Source organism: Ursus americanus, chromosome 22 (genome assembly GCF_024610735.1).
Source record: "Ursus americanus isolate L20-20 chromosome 22, mUrsAme1.1.p, whole genome shotgun sequence".
Classification (NCBI taxonomy): domain Eukaryota; kingdom Metazoa; phylum Chordata; class Mammalia; order Carnivora; family Ursidae; genus Ursus; species Ursus americanus.
The window spans coordinates 22,712,736-22,729,547 of record NC_142148.1 but is presented as its reverse complement, the minus strand read 5'-3'; the positions used below and the strand labels follow the sequence as shown (position 1 = coordinate 22,729,547).

The 16,812-nt window shown below is 37.1% G+C and overlaps 1 protein-coding gene across 6 annotated transcripts in view; it reads right to left on the bottom strand.

Annotated features, from left to right (window-relative positions):
• The window catches only part of RBM39 (RNA binding motif protein 39), a 31,262-nt gene extending 15,023 nt beyond the window's left edge, over window positions 1-16,239 (bottom strand). For 2 of the 6 annotated variants that reach the window (XM_045805788.2, XM_045805793.2), the window contains exons 1-8: window positions 15,922-16,239; window positions 15,234-15,297; window positions 13,427-13,476; window positions 8,710-8,904; window positions 6,297-6,362; window positions 6,147-6,200; window positions 3,623-3,740; window positions 3,036-3,188 (exon numbers count right to left, since the gene is read on the bottom strand). In XM_045805788.2, coding sequence (XP_045661744.1) covers window positions 3,036-3,188; window positions 3,623-3,740; window positions 6,147-6,200; window positions 6,297-6,362; window positions 8,710-8,904; window positions 13,427-13,476; window positions 15,234-15,284 — 687 coding nt within the window. In that variant the 5' untranslated portion in view covers window positions 15,285-15,297; window positions 15,922-16,239. Of the gene's footprint in view, window positions 1-3,035; window positions 3,189-3,622; window positions 3,741-6,146; window positions 6,201-6,296; window positions 6,363-8,709; window positions 8,905-10,040; window positions 10,117-13,426; window positions 13,477-14,935; window positions 15,009-15,233; window positions 15,298-15,921 lie in introns of those variants that run through there. The other 4 variants (XM_045805801.2, XM_045805811.2, XM_087853612.1 and 1 more) reach the window with 3 other exon arrangements.
• Between the last annotated feature and the right edge of the window lie 573 nt (window positions 16,240-16,812).

Sequence of the window (16,812 nt, the reverse complement as noted above, 5' to 3'; positions counted from 1 at the left end):
CTTCTCCCTTTGCCCCTGCCCCCTCATGCTCTATCTCAAATAAATACATAAATCTTAAAAAAAAAAAAAAAAGAAAGAAAAAGAAATTACACTAAGTTTATAAAGTCATACACAGCACAAATATTCCACTTACACGTGACTGTGATTAACTGCCCAGAATTAGAATTTTAAGAAAATGGTTCAAATGCCAATTTGCTAAAGAAAACTTCAACTTATTTTATTCAACTTAATATATTTTGCCACAATAAAAAACTTTTAAGTTTTACAAGCATATGCAAGTCATATGCAAAGCAATCATACACTCCATTTCATATGTAAAATGAAATCAATCCTAAAAGTACAGTATGCCATCTAAATGAAATGCATCCTGATACCAGGCATGCTAAATGTGGAAGATAAGACTGTCTCCTGGAATTCATGAATACACTTGTTATTTATTAAAATTAACGTACTCTCAAAATTATTGTGAGAGTACAGTACACACCAACTGGCTAGCTGCCATAAACGGACTTTTTTGTCAATATAAAATCAAATCAAGCAAAGCGTTTAGTTTAGTGGTCATTCATTCCAAGAAGTCTTTCTCAAAGGTAATGGTTATCAATTCATATTCTACCACAAGCTCCTTTTCTTGTTAACAAACTTAGGCATTTTGAGTATCTATGTCCTAAGGACGTTAAAGTTAAATGAATTCAAAAACTCCTTTAATTTAAGGATTCTCAGCCCTCTTCAGGCCAAGCTACACACTATTAAATTTGTCCTGCACTGCAGGAAGTGAATCAAGGAACTAATTTCTCCCATTTCCTAAAAATTATTTTCCTACTGTTTAGATACATTCAAGTGATAAATACCCAATATTAAGTACTTCTAAAATATTTAAATAGGACCTATTACTGTCTTGTAGTTATGGCAGAAACTACTTTTTTTTTTTTTTAAGATTTTTATTTATTTGACAGAGAGGCAGCGAGAGAGGGAACACAAGAAGGGCGAGTGGGAGAAGGAGAAGCAGGCTTCCCACTGAACCCAGAATGCTGGGATCATGACCTGAGTGGAAGGCAGACACTTAACGACTGAGCCACCCAGGTGCCCCAGAAACTACTAACTTGACCAATGTTACATACAGCTTAACAGTGAGAAAAACTGGAATTTCAAGTCAGATCTGGTTCCAAAGCTTGTGCATAACTTTATAGTATCATGTAAATTTGATGAAGTAACCAGATTATTTTGGAGTTACAGGGTACTTATTTCAGTGGTTTAGAAAGCTATCAACATGACTATGTTATTATGTGTTGCTCAAAAATAATTCTTCAAATCCTATATTCTCCATTAAAAAAACACCTGAGCTAGGCAAGCATGACAGGTATCAATAATGGTCTTAATAAAAATAGCTACTGATAAGGAATCCTAAAAATGCTTTTTTTAAAAAAAGATTTTATTTCGGGGCGCCTGGGTGGTGCAGTCGTTAAGTGTCTGCCTTCAGCTCAGGGAGTGATCCCAGAACGAGCCCCACATCAGGCTCCTCCGCTAGGAGCCTGCTTCTTCCTCTCCCACTTCCCCTGCTTGTATTCCCTCTCTCACTGGCTGTCTCTGTCAAATAAATAAATCTTAAAAAAAAAAATTTATTTCTTTGACAGAGAGAGTGAGCACAAGCAGGGGGAGCAAGAGGCAAAGTGAGAGGTAAAGAGGGAGAAGCAGGCTCATAAAGCAGAGAGCCCAATGCAGGGGTCAATCCCAAGACCCTGGGATCATGACCCGAGCCTAAGGCAGACGTTTAATGACTGAGTCACACAGCCGCCCCTAAAAATGCTCTTATAATAAAATGATACATCTTGATTTTTCCACATTTAAATGAACTATTATTAAAACTAATTTCATTTCCTGAAGGCATAAAGTACCAGCAAAGAGGAATTAAACTTCAGAAGACATTTTAAACAGAAAACATTCTCAAGAGTAGTTTGAAACATCTTACAATCAAGAGATGCTAGAAATGACAGCTGCTCAAACTACTCTTAACATTTTATAAAATCTTATATAAGTTGTGTATTATAAAATACTGAAAATACTAAACTTATTAAAAGTGTCAAAATCACTCTATTTGAAAGAAAGGGTAATAAACGTTATTCTTTTTTTTTTTTTAATTTTATTTATTTATTTAACAGAGACAGCCAGCGAGAGAGGGAATACAAGCAGGAGGAGTGGGAGAGAAAGAAGCAGGCTCCTAGTGGAGGAGCCTGATGTGGGGCTCGATCCCAGAGCACCGGGATCAAGCCCTGAGCTGAAGGCAGACGCTTAACGACTGCGCCACCTAGGCGCCCCCAACATGTTCTTAAATGCTTATATCCCTAACTAATAAATTATCACAAATCAGTAAAATTCTAGACCAAATTCTCAGGTCTTTTTCATGAAACAGGTATTTACAATTCATATTAGAATAGGATGTTGTTAAGAATGTACTATTATCGGGGGCGCCTGGGTGGCACAGTCGTTAAGCGTTCTGCCTTCGGCTCAGGGCGTGATCCCGGCGTTATGGGATCGAGCCCCACATCAGGCTCCTCCGCTATGAGCCTGCTTCTTCCTTTCCCACTCCCCCTGCTTGTGTTCCCTCTCTCGCTGGCTGTCTCTATCTCTGTCGAATAAATAAATAAAATCTTCAAAAAAAAAAAAAAAAAAAAAAAAAGAATGTACTATTATCAAAGTAACCAAGACAAAGTTTAAAAAAAAAACCCGAAAACTATTCTGAGGGGGCGCCTGGGTGGCTCTGTCATTAAGCGTCTGCCTTCAGCTTAGGGTGTGATCCCAGCGTTCTGGGATCGAGCCCCGCATCGGACTCCTCCACTGGGAGTCTGCTTCTTCCTCTCCCACTCCCCCTGCTTGTGTTCCCTCTCTCTGTCAAATAAATAAAATCTAAAAAAAAAAAACCTATTCTGAGAACATCCAACCCCAATAATGAATGATTATGTAAAGATACTATAGCTTAACACTAAGCAGCAGGTTTTTGCACTATCGCTAATCAAATTCATAACCAAGAAAATAATTACCTGTGATGCTTGTACTATGATTGGCACTCCTAAAACGCGTTGGCCAGTTAATCCTATTGCTAGAGGCACTGAGCTAACATCAACAAACTCCACATATGCAATTCCTTTGGAACGTCTTGAATTTCTATCAGAAATCATTCTCACATCTCGAACCTAAAAAGAAAACAAACACTTAACATAAGCTTCTGTTTATGCAACCATCCACTGTAAACCACCAAAAAAAAATTTTTACTGATCACGTGGTTTTACTTACAAGTAATCTCTACACCTAACATGCGGCATGAACTCACGGCATGTTTCTCCAAGTAAACTACCCAGGTGTCCCCCAATGTTTTAAATAAGTGAACTTGTCAGTCCATTTCTACTTTCGATGAATGTATGATAATAGTTATTAATTCCAACACTATTAACTTCCAATTGAGGCAAAAACAGATTCTGTTACCCAAAAGTTTCTCTAACTGAATTCTTCCAAATCAAAAGATTTGATGTTTAAATATTCTCTAATTTAACCTAGCAAACTGACAATTATTAAAATGTCATTTGCAATTCCCATTTACTCGACCTCCCTAAATAGACTAAAAACTTACCTTTCCTACTGTAGAGAAAAACTCTTCCAAATCCCTTGGCCGAATTCTTGCTGCCAGCTGCATGCAGAAAACTGTCCTTGCATCTCTTTCCTCAGGAGTTAGATTATCAATAGGTTCCCTAACAGGAATAAAAAAATAATGAGTTTTATAAATTGTATTCTTAAAATAACCTTATAAAGTTCATTTTCAATAAACAGAATAAACTTTACCAATAGTCTGTCACTATTCCCAAGGCCGTTTTCTTTTTTTAAGATTTTATTTCTTTGAGAGAGTGAGGAAGAGAGAGCACGCGTGCGTAAGCAGGTAAGAGGCAGATGGAGGGAGAAGCAGACTACCCCCGCTGAGCAGGGTGCCAGGTGGGATCATGACCTGAGCGGAAGGCAGACACTTAACTGCCTGAGCCACCCAGGTACCCCTCCCAGGCCCACTTTCACTAAGATTTATACAAAATGTCCATAAAATAATTCAGTGTGACTCAATTCCTTCAACAAGATAGTTACTAAATGTTTCTTCTGCTAATATCTTACAGGGTATCAGTACCAAAGTCCATTAGCATCTCAATCTTACAAATGGTTAATTTCTACAGAATGAAAGACCAATCTGAAGCCTGAGAGTTTAAGAATAGTCACAGAAGGGGCGCCTGGGTGGCACAGTGGTTAGGCGTCTGCCTTCGGCTCAGGGCGTGATCCCGGCGTTATGGGATCGAGCCCCACATCAGGCTCCTCTGCTATGAGCCTGCTTCTTCCTCTCCCACTCCCCCTGCTTGTGTTCCCTCTCTCGCTGGCTGTCTCTATCTCTGTCAAATAAATAAATAAAATCTTTAAAAAAAAAAAAAAGTCACAGAAAATAACCACTTACTAGCTACAATGACAGAATGGTCCAAACTAGTGAAAGGATGGCTTTCCAGAACAAAACCATAAAACCATAAAGTGAAATAAAGTTTGACAATCATAAATGACCAACTTGAGATGATGAGAACTATTTTACTCTAATTTCCCCCTGAATTTTTATTTAACAAACTGAGATAGATATACGGAACCATGACCTGGTTGTTTATTCGACCAGTCTTACAAGATTCTACAAATTTAATATCCAAAGCAATGTTTCTTGATGGTTATAAAATACAGAAACAATACCCATATACAAAACAAAAATGAAAAGCAGGAAATTAAATAAATACCAGCAGTGGGATTCAATTTATTCATTTTTACAGATAGCCTTGAAGATCGAAAGCACTTCTGATTATATGGAAGAAACTAAAGAGCCCACGTAAAAGAGCACAAGAGACGAAACTTAGTTTCACAAATTTCAAGGAAAAAAACAGAAGTGCTTATTAACATTACTTAATACAAAACATCACTAAAGGTTAGGTCCTAAGTGAATCCCTAAAGATAAAAGCACAAACATGCTCTTATCCACGTTCTGGACATTTTCAGGAAGGTACTTTTGAGATATTCCACCTACAAAATTCTGGTACATTTCTCCTTGGTCAATCAGCAGGTAATTTTAAAATATGAAACAGGCACAAAGTTAGACTACATCCAGAAAAAGAGAAAACGGGATTTCCTTACGAGAGTAATTACTGAAGAGTAAAAAAAACAAACAAAAAAACAAAACAAAACACCTCAACAGGTTACAAAAAAAGAGCTTTTATTTTTTATTTTTATTTATTTATTTTTAGATTTTATTTATTCATTTGACAGAGATAGAGACAGCCAGTGAGAGAGGGAACACAAGCAGGGGGAGTGGGAGAGGAAGAAGCAGGCTCATAGCAGAGCAGCCTGATGTGGGGCTCTATCCCATAACGCCGGGATCACGCCCTGAGCCGAAGGCAGACGCTTAACGACTGTGCCACCCAGGCACCCCCCACAAAAAAGCTTTTAAAATCATTAAGGTTTTCATCAAATCCTAGAATTAGAATATACCAGATAACAAACGTAACAAATAATGAACTCTAAGTTAAAAGGTGCCCTTTAAGGGAAGTCAGAAAGAGTATCAGTAAAGAACAATGCTGCCGTGTATCAAAATTTTCCCTAAACCAAAATAAATGGTAGACTTCATAAGTAAGTCTTAAGGTTATTTAAGAGGAAAAACAACAAACATTTGATAACTAAAGATTACTTAGAAACAAGTCAACTTGGTATGGATTTGGAAATTAAATACTTTATCTCAGTAAAGAGAGCCAGATTAATAAAACTCATGATTGTTACAACCAATTTCCCATGAGGCTATTAGTAACTCAAAATTTATTAATTCCAAGATAAGCAGAGGCAAGTCTATTTAAAGTTTTCTGTAGTTACCATTAAAATTTAAAAGGGAATTAAGAGCACATGTAGTACCTTACATCTTAGAACTGTAATTACTGCTCCATTCTTATAGAACATTAAAATGAGAACTTACACATGCACATTGATTTAACGCAGTCCAAATTATTAAATGTTAATAAATTTAACAGTAGCAGAAGGTGCAAAAGCTTTACAAAAGCTGAAAGTGCTAAAGAAAAAAAAATAGGGACAACAGCTACCTCACAGGGCTCTTGTCTTTTCTGAATGGACTTTTGCTTCGGGAGCGTCGTCTGCTGCAAAGTTAAAAAGTTTCAGAAATTACCCAAACAAGTACACCACATTAGTTCCTTGAAAAACAATTTAAACAATTCAGAAGTATGTTTAAAAACCTTAATTTGATGCTATGAGGCAACCCAATCTTTCCTCGGATGGCACTGTTAAATTTTGGTCCGGAGCTAAAAAGGAAACACAAAATTACACTAGTTACAGGGTTAGGGTCTTGCTAAGATCGCGTTCATGCGCTCTCCAGCAAGTTTAACATTGTTTAGGCTGATTTTTTCCACCTCAATTATGAAGAGGAAATAAGACTTTTTTTCCTTAACTCTATCCCAGGCAACTGCTCTTATATATAGTTATCTATCCTGGACCACTGAAAGGTGCCGAGACCAAAGGTTACAGCCTCAATATTATTAAGATTCTGAAAATTCTATCATTTTCAGTCTACTGCTTTTTCTTAATTACACATTAATGAATACATTCCTGAGATTTTTTTTTTAAGTGAAAATAAATCACCCTGAACTTCCCTCACACCAGGAGCAACTATAGTTAACAATTTGGTGTGTATCTTTGCAGATCCATTCCCAGGAATTTATGTATTTATATGTATGTATATACATAAAATTGATACACATATTTTGTTTGAGGAGTTTTTAAAAAGGGGACTAATTCTTTATTATCATGAAACTCCCATCTTTTCCATTTAACATTAAGTCTCAGAGACTGCATGAAAGCAGTTTGTGTGTCGTACTTCATGACAAAATATTCCATAGTAAAAATGTAAAGAAAGTTCATTAGATTTCAAAGAATTTGTGAACTTGACATAATTAAGGAATGTTTTCAAGAGATCATAAAACTATCTTAAGATCCAGTTTCATTCTGAATTCTAAAAAGGCCTAATTGTTTTGGGGCCTTTTTATTTATTTTGAAAGACCAAATTAACTTAAAGGGACAGGTCAGATGTCCCTTAGTGCTCATCCTACTCTCCTTTTCAAGAAGGGTTAACAAAATCAAAGTATCTAAGTGGTATGTGATCCATATGTGGACTCATTTTCATGAACTCTAGGCATACCTGCAACACCCAAGCAGCTCCAAATAAAATTTTATATTAAATGGGTCCTTCACAATTCAGACTAATAGTCATAATTAAGAACATAAATTTACTGAATAAATTAAAGATCACATGAAACCACACACAAGAACTAAATCATTTTTAAGTCAGACCAGGATTATAGGCCAACTTCAAATATTCATCACCCAACAGAGATATTACACAGAATTTATTAAAGGTAATCCCTTTCCCCCCTATTTAATTAATTCTGGTAAAAACAAATATGGTAAATCTTAATAAATTAGACAAAAAAAGCATTGATCATTTAGAATTAAAACACTGTGGTCCTCTTCCAGCTCATAAATGTTTGTGAAATAAATAGCTAGGAGGAACTCAGAAGACAAGGAGTTCAATCCCTTCTATTTTAAAGGTTAAAGAGCCAGAATCGGAACCTGAAGCGTTACTAACTTTAATGGCTTCAAATAATACCCAAACGTTTTATGAACAGCAAGTACTGTGGGTCCTTTATTTTCATTCTCTTGTCAATTCAATACTCATTAAAGTTCATCTGTCAGTTGTTACCGCTCAAAAGATGAGAAAACTAAAGCTTAGAGTGTTATCTTGTCCAAGTAAAAGAATCAAAACTTATTCACATCTGTTTGTCTTTCAATTCCATCTCCAACCATTCAAGTTAGGAGTGCTGATTTTAATACATTCCCCCACAGTTTACAACAGAATATTCATTAAGAGGAAAGAACAAGGTGAAGGGCTAAGGACGGCTATATTCAAACCTTTCACAGGAGTTGTAGGTAGGTTCCTTCCAAACTTATTAACATTTTTAAATGGCTACAATAAAACATGTTTCCAACTCGTTAAACCACAAATTTCCAGTGATTTCAAAGCACTTTTAGTGTTTTACTGTTTTCCAAAATCTTAAATATAAATGTGATGAGCCCCAGAATTCATCATTATCAAGGAGCACACACCAAATTCACAAAGGATCTGTCATTTCAGCTGAAGACAGCCAGACAAGGTTATTGACAAGTTATTTATTTGACTAATTATATGTATTTATAACATATCTGAGCTTTAAAATTTTAAACAAATTTATGGTCAGCAAAGAATATCTGAAATAGCTCACATAGTTTAAGCTTTCAAATATTTGGCACTGCAATTATCAAGTCTTTTAAGCACTCAAGTGCTTTGGTCTAGTTTGGACTGGCATACAGTTAAAATATTTTAGATGGAATAACAAAAAATAATCTGTATGCCTACTGAAACAAAAGTTATGTATTGGTCCACACATTGTATTTCTACTTTGTTAGTCTTTTCAATGCCAATATCCTTATTTAATGCTTTTCAACTAGTCATATTGAAAAACAAAATTTTACAATGAAATTACTCAGGTTAAACTGTTTTCTGGATACCCAGAGAATGACTCTAAAACCAAAATCATCATAATTATAGTTACATACTAAGGACTTCTGTAGCGGCCTCTGAATCTGCGATCTCGACTTCTTGAGCGGCTCCGTCTCCTTTCTTTGCTCCTACTTCGCTTCCTTTCACGGCTTTTGCTCTTTTTCCTTTCTCTATCTCTACTTCGTTTCCGTTCCTTACTTTTGCTTCTTTTTCGTTCATGACTACGACTTCTGCTCTTGCTTTTTTTCCTCCTGAGAAGAAAAAAAATTACCATTATCTTGCTGGTTTAAGAATATGCCAAAATATACTTCCTCTTATGGTCAGAAATCTTTTAATCTTTTTGTAAATTTATCTTGCTATTTTTACTATTATACAATGATACATAATCATACTTATGGAAAAATAATTCCTAGGTAAGGTAAATAGCACCCTACCTTTGCCTTCTACTACTGAAAATCAGCAGTCATTTGAAAATCAGTTGAGAACAGGAACTATAATCATCACTCCTGAGTCAGTTACAGCTTTAACAAGGAAATCATTTGTTGGGAGGTAGATAAAAACCTGAACTTTTAAATAAAGTTTGACCAACACGTAACTGGCCAACGAGTATTACTGTAATCCACTAGATACAGTAATAAAGTTACAACAGAATATATTAACATTTAAGTAATAGTGGATCATATGTAAAAGTTTTCACTAAAGATGCTAACTTCCTTTATGTAAGCCAATTCGGACCCAATTTACACATATTTTCTACTTCAAAGGGCCATACAAGCATCAATACTTTGGTTTTCATGGGCAAACTTACAAGTATTGACAAAGAACAATAAAACTAACGCAATAAAATGCATTCTGACACACACCTAGACTTTTGTGACCTTTTCGGATATGTTCTATTTAAAGTTAAAATGAGTACACCAGATAATGGAGCATGCCAAGTTTATACAAGCCTGTGGGGTGCAATCAAAAAAAAAGGATCAACACCTTTATCAATCTTTATAAAATCTCAAACTCTGAAAAGTAAAAAAGCCAGTCAGTCATATCTTTCTGTTCATTTCTGTATTCTTCATAGTATACCACCCATTCATTTCGTAATTAAATCTTACCATCTGTACCTCTTTGTCATCACCCAAATTTTAGAGGTGCCTTCAGATATTTCAATATAAATTCAAAGACATTTAAAAATAAACTTATTCCGCTAAAATGTCAATTTGTAGTGGCTAAAAAGATAATTAAACATTTTGACAACTCTACATCATTTGGAAAATTTAATTAAACTGTTTAGTCCTTATCAAAGCAAAGTTAGCACAAGAGCAATTGAAGTCTGCCTCAGAGAACCTGTAAGCAGGTCATCTTAGAGTGCATTGAAAATAGAAAATGAAGACACCCACCTTCTGGAATCTTGAAACCCACACTCCAATCACAAGGAGATGTAGAGCTTTCCAAGGAGGCAGAAACTTTGTCTAAAATTTCAAGATAATCCACCTGACTGTCAGAAATGTATATGCTAGGTAGCACATGACAGAAAATTAGGCTACACTCATTATATAGAAGTCATCAAAGCAATGCCCAGAAGGGCAACAGATTACATTCCAACTTTGTTGCCTGAAATACCTGATACTGTATCTTATCCTAAGAATTCTGTGAGATAGCTATAATCAAAAGTCCTACATATAATCCATCAGGGGACAAAGTAAAAAGTAACTCCATCCCCCACAAAAAGGACAGACAAATAAAGTATTGCTCTGCTCATAGATGGCCCACAGCAGAGAGGCAGCCAAACTCCCAATCTACTTCTTTTTAGGCCCAAAACTTACTCTGCCAAAGGACAGGACTGGAAAATTAGAGAACTAACTTCAACTAAAAGTCTTCCTAGAACTTTTTACGAATGAGTCCCCACCCACATCTGAAGGCAACCCCAGACAGGTAAAAAGACAGCAACATACTAAGACATTCAAAAGCACAATCCTCTTCATAAAAACCCAGACAAAAATTTAAGAAAGCAATATACTTCTCTATAACAAATTGCAGCTTGAAAGAACATTAAGTTAACTAAAGAAGGGTTATCAAAATCCACACTAATAGTCAAATCCTGTTACAACTTAAAAGGGACTTTCCAAAGTCTTTAGTGGCAGTGGAATTTTGTACTGAACATCATTGAAGTAAATGGTCCACTGGGATGGGCCTTTGGACTTTTTGGTTATATGGCCTCTGCTGTAAAGGTGTTTTGCTATAACTGGATTTGACCTCTTCCATGTAAGAAGATCTAAAATTTAAATGCAAAGTACTCTGGAAAATAAGAAAAAAAATAGAAAAGTCATTTATTCCAAAATTTATAGATAATCCACACACAGTAGCCAATATATTTCAACTGTGTCATTTTATTGTTATCCTTTTTTGAGTAATTCCTAAAGAGCTTAACTGAATGGACGTTGGTTTAGACTTTCCAAAAATGGTTACACTAACAAATAATATTCCCATGATGGCAAGCTCAGATACTTTAAAGTAATAGTTTGAGGTCTTGCCAAACTCAGGGGTATAGCTATTCAGAAAGCAGACTAATTGATAACCAATTTGTGTTATTCTCAACTTAGTTCCTGCAACTACTACCAGAATACAACTGAGAGTATGTACTGAGAATCAGAACTATTTTTTAAAGAAAACATTTACTAGCTGGTTAATTCTCAATTTCTCAGAACGTGCATTTTCTTACCACCTTAAAATATATCCCAACACTCAACTGCTTTTAAGACAATGAAGTTTTAGGATGAAAAACGCAACATGGCATTTTCCTTTAAGAGAATTTATGCAGCACACTAAAGTACAGAACACTATTTGTTTTACATTTTATCTAACCTTAAATATGAAAATTTTCTTCTAGATAACTTTAAAATTAATCTGAAAGATCAATTCCCTTTAGAAAAATGGGTGAAAAGTTCCTGATTGAACAAAAAAGCCATTCATTTAAGCAGCTTTAACGGAGAATAAGAAGTATGACAGAAATAATCTGTACATTTAAGAAGATACTAGACAGTAGTTGGGATGTTTCAAAAGGACGGTCCCTTAAATTAGCTATCCTGTAACCAATGAAAGAAAATTATTCATTCTTCTATTCAGTGTCACAAGACTCTTTACATTAAATAAGGCCACAAAGCATCAGTCATGGAAAGCTTGATACTTAATTTCCTGTAAAAAGCTTGGTAGCCTTAACGAGCTCAGATGCAGAATGGAAACAAGTATAAACTGGAGATCAAGTTAGTAGCAAGGCATGTCATCTGAGAATGGTCAAACAAAACTCTGACACCAAAGTGCGTGTCCTCATCCTTTTGGCACTTGGGGTAAGAACTTTACCCACCCAATAGGCCCAATACCTAGATTGGATAACTTCAATTTATGTGGATACTCCTTCCTAGGTTTTCATTACGGATTGGGAATTAAAACCGTTAATTAGGAAGCTGTTACTTTGGTAAAACATCTAAAGCCAGGTGATATTAAACCATGCAATAACTGGTTGATTGCCTTAAACCGTAACAATTCAAGACTAAACCCAATGTGATTAATTCCCACAATGTGCTGTGATTAGACTATAACAGACCCTCTACCCAACTTTGAATCAAAAAAAAAAAAAAAGGGGAAGACATTTTCTACAAATTGCATCATTTTAAATTCATCACTACATTTTTAGGGGAATCTTAATAAAAAAAAAACATCAGCATAACAAAGCCTGCATAATCCAATCTAAGAATCTTCTCATCTATTTTGTGAAATTCTATTAACCTACCTAACGAAGTTGTTGTGAGGATGTTGACTTAGTGTATTATGAAGCATTCTGAGCTCTTTTTAGGAAAAGAGCCAAAAGAATCAAGTAAGTGGCTATGTTATTTTGTTATCATTTTTCATTAGATGGAATCATGTACATGACAAATTACTTTAATGACATCACAAAATAGGCTACTAAAACAATTTAATGCTTGTAACATGTCCACGTGATGTTAAGAATCACTAATTTTTAGAGCAGAAAGAATACTCCAAAAATAGGATCCAACTTTATAAAGTGGTCTGTCTTATACTGTCAAGACTGATCACATACTGTATTCTATACTAGTTTGTAACACTGAGTTCCTGTTACAGGTTACTCATTTAACCTAGTAAATTGCATTAATATGCACAATTCTTTAAAAAACTCCATTTTCACTATTTAAGTATTTTAGAGTTTAAAAAGCTTAAGACAACAAAAGCCATGTAAAAGCAACCTAAAAAGTACTTAACATGCTATAATGTTGCCACAAAAAGGGCCTTTCAGCAGCAAGGAGCATAAATAATTCACAGCTCTGACTCCTTCCATGATTTAGAGCAAACAATATTCTCCACTGGCTAGTTATTTGTTACCTTTTCTTCTTCCTAGCCCATCTTCAGTGGATACGAACGTTTTATTGATAACACACTACCAAAATATTAAGCCAAAGTTTATAAATTTACGACAAAGACAAACTCTAATACAGGAACTCTCATCCAGACTGTCATGGACAGACTTGGAGGGGAAGGTGTCCAAAAGGTCTCTGAAACTATATCCTGAAATCTAGGTAAAGAATCCAGTTTCATATCCTCAAATAGTTTCTCATCCCTTCAGAAGGTAAAGAATGACTTTTTAAAGAGAGACAAGGAAAAGCTTCTGAAGAGAACTTTTAGTTTGATGCTACAGCCACAGAAACACAACTTAAGATCTCAATCACATAAAGGTCTCCCCACCCCAGGTCCCTTCTTATAACTTACTTTTTGCTACGTTCTTCATGGCCGTTAGCACTGCTCAACTTGTTCTCATCCTAAGCAGGGTTGATAGAAGAACATCATGAGGACGAAGTGGTAACATTTCAAGTTGTCAAAGGGTAAAGGGAATAGGAATAAGAAAATACAAAACAATTTTAAAACTAATTACTTGTTTATAGTTTAACATGGAAGGCTATAAAAAAATTTAGATGGGTATGTGTTTAACCACTTTGTTGCTTACAATTAAGTCATCGAGATACAAAAATAAAAATGCACATTAACATGTTAAATTTTACTTTCTTATATAGTTAGATATTAAGTTATCCAGATTTACAGTGTTGAAGTGGTTAAATAGAATTTCTATAAAACATGAATGAAGTCCTGTTTTGAGTTTTATTCCATGTGCTATGGTCCCTTTGGTCAGTACCATGGCTCTATTTCTGCCTAAGCCCCAAGTGGCCATGCTAGCAGCCAGCCACTATCGATTTCCTGTGACCGATGCCATTCCTGAGATCTTCGCCCATTTCCGTTGGAGGGTTGGGACTGTAAGAGCTTGATGCCACCTCTGTCACACATCTCGCCCTGAAGCAAACAGGGATTCACACTGCTTTAGTAATGTTGACTCCCAAGAACCCAAGAAAGTCAATTAATAATCCACCAGTCCAGCCTAAACATTTCCTACTTCCATACCTGTTTACATGGAATTACATCCATGTTAAACTAAGACACAAGAATCTTAACATTAAAACAGAAAGTAGTTCTTCAAGAGTCTAAGCATTACAAAACGACATACACTATTTAAAGCTAAAAGAATTCATCCAAATTGGTACCACATGGTCGTGCTATACACTCCAAAACAGATGTATTATTTTAAAAGGTTTAGCGCAATGTTTATTTTTAAAGTTTGATCACATCAGTTATAGAAGTATAAGTGCTAACTTACAAAGCTTACAGTTTGTGACACCAGTGATAATGCATGCATACTGCTATTTTCACCACCAACTGGTGAAAGAATGAAAAGACACTTTACTTTTACTGTGATACTGAAATGGGTCAGACTATACTACTAGCCAAAATAATTCCTTTGTAGCTTTTAGTGTGAAATATTATGGCAGGGACTAATTAAAAATAAAACAATACGGAGCACAGTAAAACAGTCATCAAGTGACTCTAAGTTGTGATACTGCCTCCTTTGCTTTAAAAAAAATTTTCTATTCAGGGATCCAAGAATTTCAGTAATTTTTAACTGAGCAGATCATCACCTGCCCGTTTCAATATTTACTATCACCAGTCGTATGTATGTAGAAAAAAATTTTAAATCTCACCCATTTCTTCTTGTAAAACTTAAAGATTTGCTTGCCACAGACTGGTTATGCTTTGTTATTCTTGGACCCCTGCTATTTTCCCAAACCACTACATTCACCTTTTTGCTATACCAAACTGGAGCTGGTAATTCTTAGTTGAGTCATTTTACCTAGGGGACCACGGTACAGCGATAAGTCACTCAATTACTACCTTATGATTGACAGTTCACACTGGAATCAAAGGTGAATTCATGGGAGTAGAGGTGAGATATCGTTAGGCAAGTCTACAAAGAGAGATAGATGGGCATTTATTCATCACGCTGAAGTGAAACTACTGCACAATATTATTACATCAATAGCATATATTTACTTTTGTAAGTTACACGTAATGCATCTCTGATAAGATAAATCAAGAGGGCTCCGGGGAGGTTAGTTTACATTTCAGCAGTAGTTTCGTGATAATGCTAAATTAAGAACTATATAAACCTCACCGACATGTTTTTTCTCACCTTCTTGTAAGGAGCCTCAAGCATTGCTTCAATATCAATATCGTCTGCCATTTTCTCTAAACGCCTAGAAAATAAGAGAGATAATTCAGTTAGTAAACATTTTTCAATTCCACTCAATCTCCTTCATACCCGACAAATTCCAAAACTTCAGAAAAATCTTCAAAAAGCCCTGGAATGGCTAAATGGCCCAATGCACTTTACCAAGCTTTGTAATTAAATCTGAAACGTCTCCAAGACTGAACACACGGAAATACATTAAACGTACGATCAAAAAATAAAAAAGGCCCCCTCTTAACTCCAAAAACAGAACCCGCATGCCGTCAGTAAGAGCGCCTCTTTCCGCGCAAAACCCGCGCTGCCATTTTAGGGGCAAAGGGAAACTCCCTCGGTTGGGAGGGGTTGTGTGCCATGGTAGCGTTCGGCTGGCGCCATGTTGGGAAGTCGCGGCCGGCCAGGCCTCCAAGGGACTGGTCGCCATCCGCCCGAAGCCTATCTGGGGTCCCTGCCACCCAAGAATCCTGAAATCCACACGACCGGAAAATAAGGGCGCGGTCGCCGAAATGGAGCCCATTTGTCAAGCCCCCCCCCCAAGTCGTTAAAGACCGCCTAAGGAGTTCCCCTCAAACCAGACGAAAACCAAACCTCTGAAAAACTCTTGACATTACCCAGGCCCGCGACATCTCCTTACCTGTGCGGGCTTTCGGGCCCCTGGGGTGCTTGTATTCGGAAAGAGGGGGGCTGCTGCTGCTGCTGCCGCCGCTGTTGCTACTGTTAAGCCGCTAGGCCCAGGCCGCGGTACCGCCCAGCCCGAATTTCGGGCTCCGAGGGCGGATAGGCCCGAGCGAATCTAAAAAAAACAATGGGATTAGAGGAGCCCGCGCGGAAGTTCAAGACGGCGGCTTCGGCAGCTCAGGATCCACCCCTGCGACAGCTTCGGCAAGCTCTCTGAAATGGCGGCCGCTGCTTCCCCGTACTCACATCCACCAACACACATACACACACACAAACACACGGGGCCTCACAGAGCTCTCAGCACGGGCTCTCGCGAGAAGCTGCCTCTAGTTCCAGACCGGAGCAGCTGAAATATCGCGAGATATAAGCAAGGCCCCAGCGACCATGGCCCAATCTCGCGCAATGATTGCGCCACAGATATTCCCATCCCCCACTCAGAGCGGTGCCTTTGACACCCCCTCCACCTAGACGTCCGTATCTCGCGAGACCGCGCAAGAAGCTAGAGCGAAGACAGTTGGTACAGTTCCTGTCAATCTTTTTAAAAACTGAACGCTGAATGGAGCTCGGTGGTCGCCTCCTTCTTGTGGCACCTCCTCACAGCTATCTGAGGGTTTCTCTCCCAGAGCTGACCGCCTCTCCCCTCCCCCGGGCCTCCCACCCTGGTGTCTGTCAAGGTCGCCATAAGGAAACCTAGTCCATATGGCGATAGAAAACAACGAAAACCGTCATGTATAGGTTATCCGCTAAGAACGAAGAAGTGAAAAGCGTGTAAGAGAGAAGGCAAAAAGAGACCGTAGGGGGCTAGGGGTTATGGGTGTAGAATAAAAATTAGATACTCCGGCCTTTT